Source organism: Amblyraja radiata, chromosome 18 (assembly GCF_010909765.2).
Source record: "Amblyraja radiata isolate CabotCenter1 chromosome 18, sAmbRad1.1.pri, whole genome shotgun sequence".
Lineage (NCBI taxonomy): Eukaryota > Metazoa > Chordata > Chondrichthyes > Rajiformes > Rajidae > Amblyraja > Amblyraja radiata.
Genome location: NC_045973.1, coordinates 49,470,832 through 49,473,331, shown reverse-complemented (window position 1 = coordinate 49,473,331; position 2,500 = coordinate 49,470,832). Strand labels below are relative to the sequence as shown.

At 47.1% G+C, this 2,500-nt stretch overlaps 1 protein-coding gene across 1 annotated transcript in view; it reads left to right on the top strand.

Moving 5' to 3' along the window:
- Positions 1–2,500, top strand: part of LOC116983531 (scavenger receptor cysteine-rich type 1 protein M130-like) — a 26,264-nt gene that overhangs the window by 7,368 nt on the left and 16,396 nt on the right. Inside the window, exon 8 of the mRNA XM_033037339.1 lies at positions 2,212–2,265. Within this exon, the coding sequence (XP_032893230.1) occupies positions 2,212–2,265 (54 nt within the window). The remainder of the gene's footprint in view (positions 1–2,211; positions 2,266–2,500) is intronic.

Sequence of the window (2,500 nt, the reverse complement as noted above, 5' to 3'; positions counted from 1 at the left end):
GATCAGTCTCCGGGCTAACAAGGTTGTAAAAGCTAGGACCCGTTTCACCGCAACAGAGAGGTTGGTGTTGGGAGGGGTACCGAAAATGGCTGATAGTGGATTTGGAGGAATAGTCTGGCCTTAGGCTCTGCTTATCAAGTCGAAAGCACTCCTCCAAAAGGCTGCTAGCTTAGGGCAAGACCAAAACATATGGCTATGGTTGGCAGGAGATTGATTACATCTGTTGCAGGTGTCCCTAACAGCGGGGTAAATTCTAGATAATCTTGCATTTGTGCAGTGGACTTTGTGAAGAACTTTGCATTGGATTAGGCCATGACGGGCACATATGGAGGAAGAATGGATCAAATCCAAGGCAGAGTCCCATTGCTGGTCTATTAGTTTCGTATTCAGCTCACCCTCCCACACAGCTTTTAATGAGGTATGAGGTTTCAATATAACCGACCCTAACAAGTTATACAAAACAGAGATGCATTTCTTCCGGTTGGGATCTAGAGCTAAGATGGTATCGGTCAGGGTTTCTGGGGGCGATTTGGGAAATGGGGGAATGTCTTCTTCACAAAATCCCTAATCTGGAAAAAACAAAAAAGGTGGGAGTTTGGGAGGCTGTAGTTGGACGAGAGCTCCGCAAAAGACGAAAAGATGACATCCTTGTATAGGTTTTTGATACTACTGATACCGTTGCTATGCCAGGTTTTGAATGCGTGGTCTGTACTTGAAGGTTTAAAGATGTGGTTTTTAAGCAGTGGGGTCAAGATGGAAGGGCCTTGTAAACCAAAGTTTTTCCTGAGTTGACTCCATATCTTGAGCGAGAGGGACGCAATTGGGCCTGCACCCACGGATGTTATAGGAAGGGGGAGTTGGGAGCATAGGACAGACCGCAACGGGAGATGTGAACTCGCCTTTTCCATGTGTACCCAGGTCGGTAGGTGATCGCAATCATCATTCATCCAATACAGGAGTTTTTGCAAGTTAGCTGCCCAATAGTATCGCCTAAAGTCAGGAAGTGCCAAACCGCCGTCACTCTTAGGAGACTGCAGTATCGCCTTTCGGATTCTAGCCGGTTTGCTACCCCATTAAAATTTAGATATTGTCCTTTCTAATTTATCAAAAAAAGATTTAGTGATAAGTATAGGGACGTGCTGGAAAAGATACAGGAATTTGGGTAGGACGACCATCTTGACCAGATTTATCCGGCCCACGAGGGATAGCGGTAAAACTGACCAGCGGTCAAAATCTCTTTCAGCTTTCTCAACCAGAGGCAGAAAGTTTGTGCGGAACATATCAGATAATGGTGTTGTGATAAAGATGCCGAGGTAATGAAACCCGTCCTCTGCCCATTTGAATGAGGCTAAAGAGCGAGGGAGCTGCTTAGCCAATGAGTTAATCGGTAATAGCTCACTCGTTTGGTAGTTAAATTTAAAACCAGAATACGCGCCAAACCGTTCTAAAATATTCGTAATCACAGGGAGAGAGCTGACTGGGTTTGAGATGTTTCCCTGCCATTGATATATATATATATATATATATATATATATATATATAGGTATAATAATATATAGTTTAAATGGACTGCAACACGGAAATAGGCTGCCCATCGTGTAATATGGACATTGGTCACTAGACGGCGCTTACTTTCCCGATCTCATTTTCTAATTAAATTAATTAATTAATGTGCAACTTTCGGCAATGACGAGTTATGACATCCTTCTCAATTATATTTCATCTAAATCTGTGGAAAATGTCATGTAGTTTGGTGACTTGGGTCATGAAAACTGATTTCTAGACACATTTTTGATGCTCGGCCCACAGCCTAAAGGGAGAGGGCGGGATGAAGAGGAGGGAGTGGGGAGGGGGCGAAGTAGGGGAGGGAGTGGGGAAGGTAGGAGGGAGGGGAAGAGGTCAGGGGTGGAGTGAAGTGAAGGGAGAGGGTTTTCGAGGGAGAGGGGGAAAGAGCGGAGGGGAGGGGACAGGAGGGTGAGGATGTGAGGTCATATCTGCATGTGTGGCTGTGTGTGAGTGTGTTTGGCTGTGTCTGTGTGTGGCTGTGTGTGAGTGTGTTTAACTGTGTGTGTGTGTGTGTGTGTGTGTGTGTGTGTGTCTGCATCTGCGTGTGCGTGTGCATGCGTGTGAGTGTATGTGTACACCTGCGTGTGTGTGTGAGTGTGCGTCTGTCTGTCTCTCTCCATCACTGACACCATCTCTCGGTTCTAGTCTTTCAACGAAAGAACACACAGCGTCAGTGGATTGGACCCACAGGAGCAACAGGTAAGAAGAGGGGGAGAGAGACGGAGTGAGACAGGGGTGGAGAAAGAGGCAGGAGGACAGAGCAGGGGAGAGAGAGACAAGGGGAGAGAGAGGGACAGGGGTGAGAGAGGGACAGGGGTGAGAGAGGGACAGGGGGAAGAGAGGAGGGGATGGGAGTGAGAGGGGACAGAGAGAGGGGAAGAGAAGAGAAGGGGAAGGAGAGAGAAGAGAGTGGGAGCAAGGAGGGGAGAGTGTA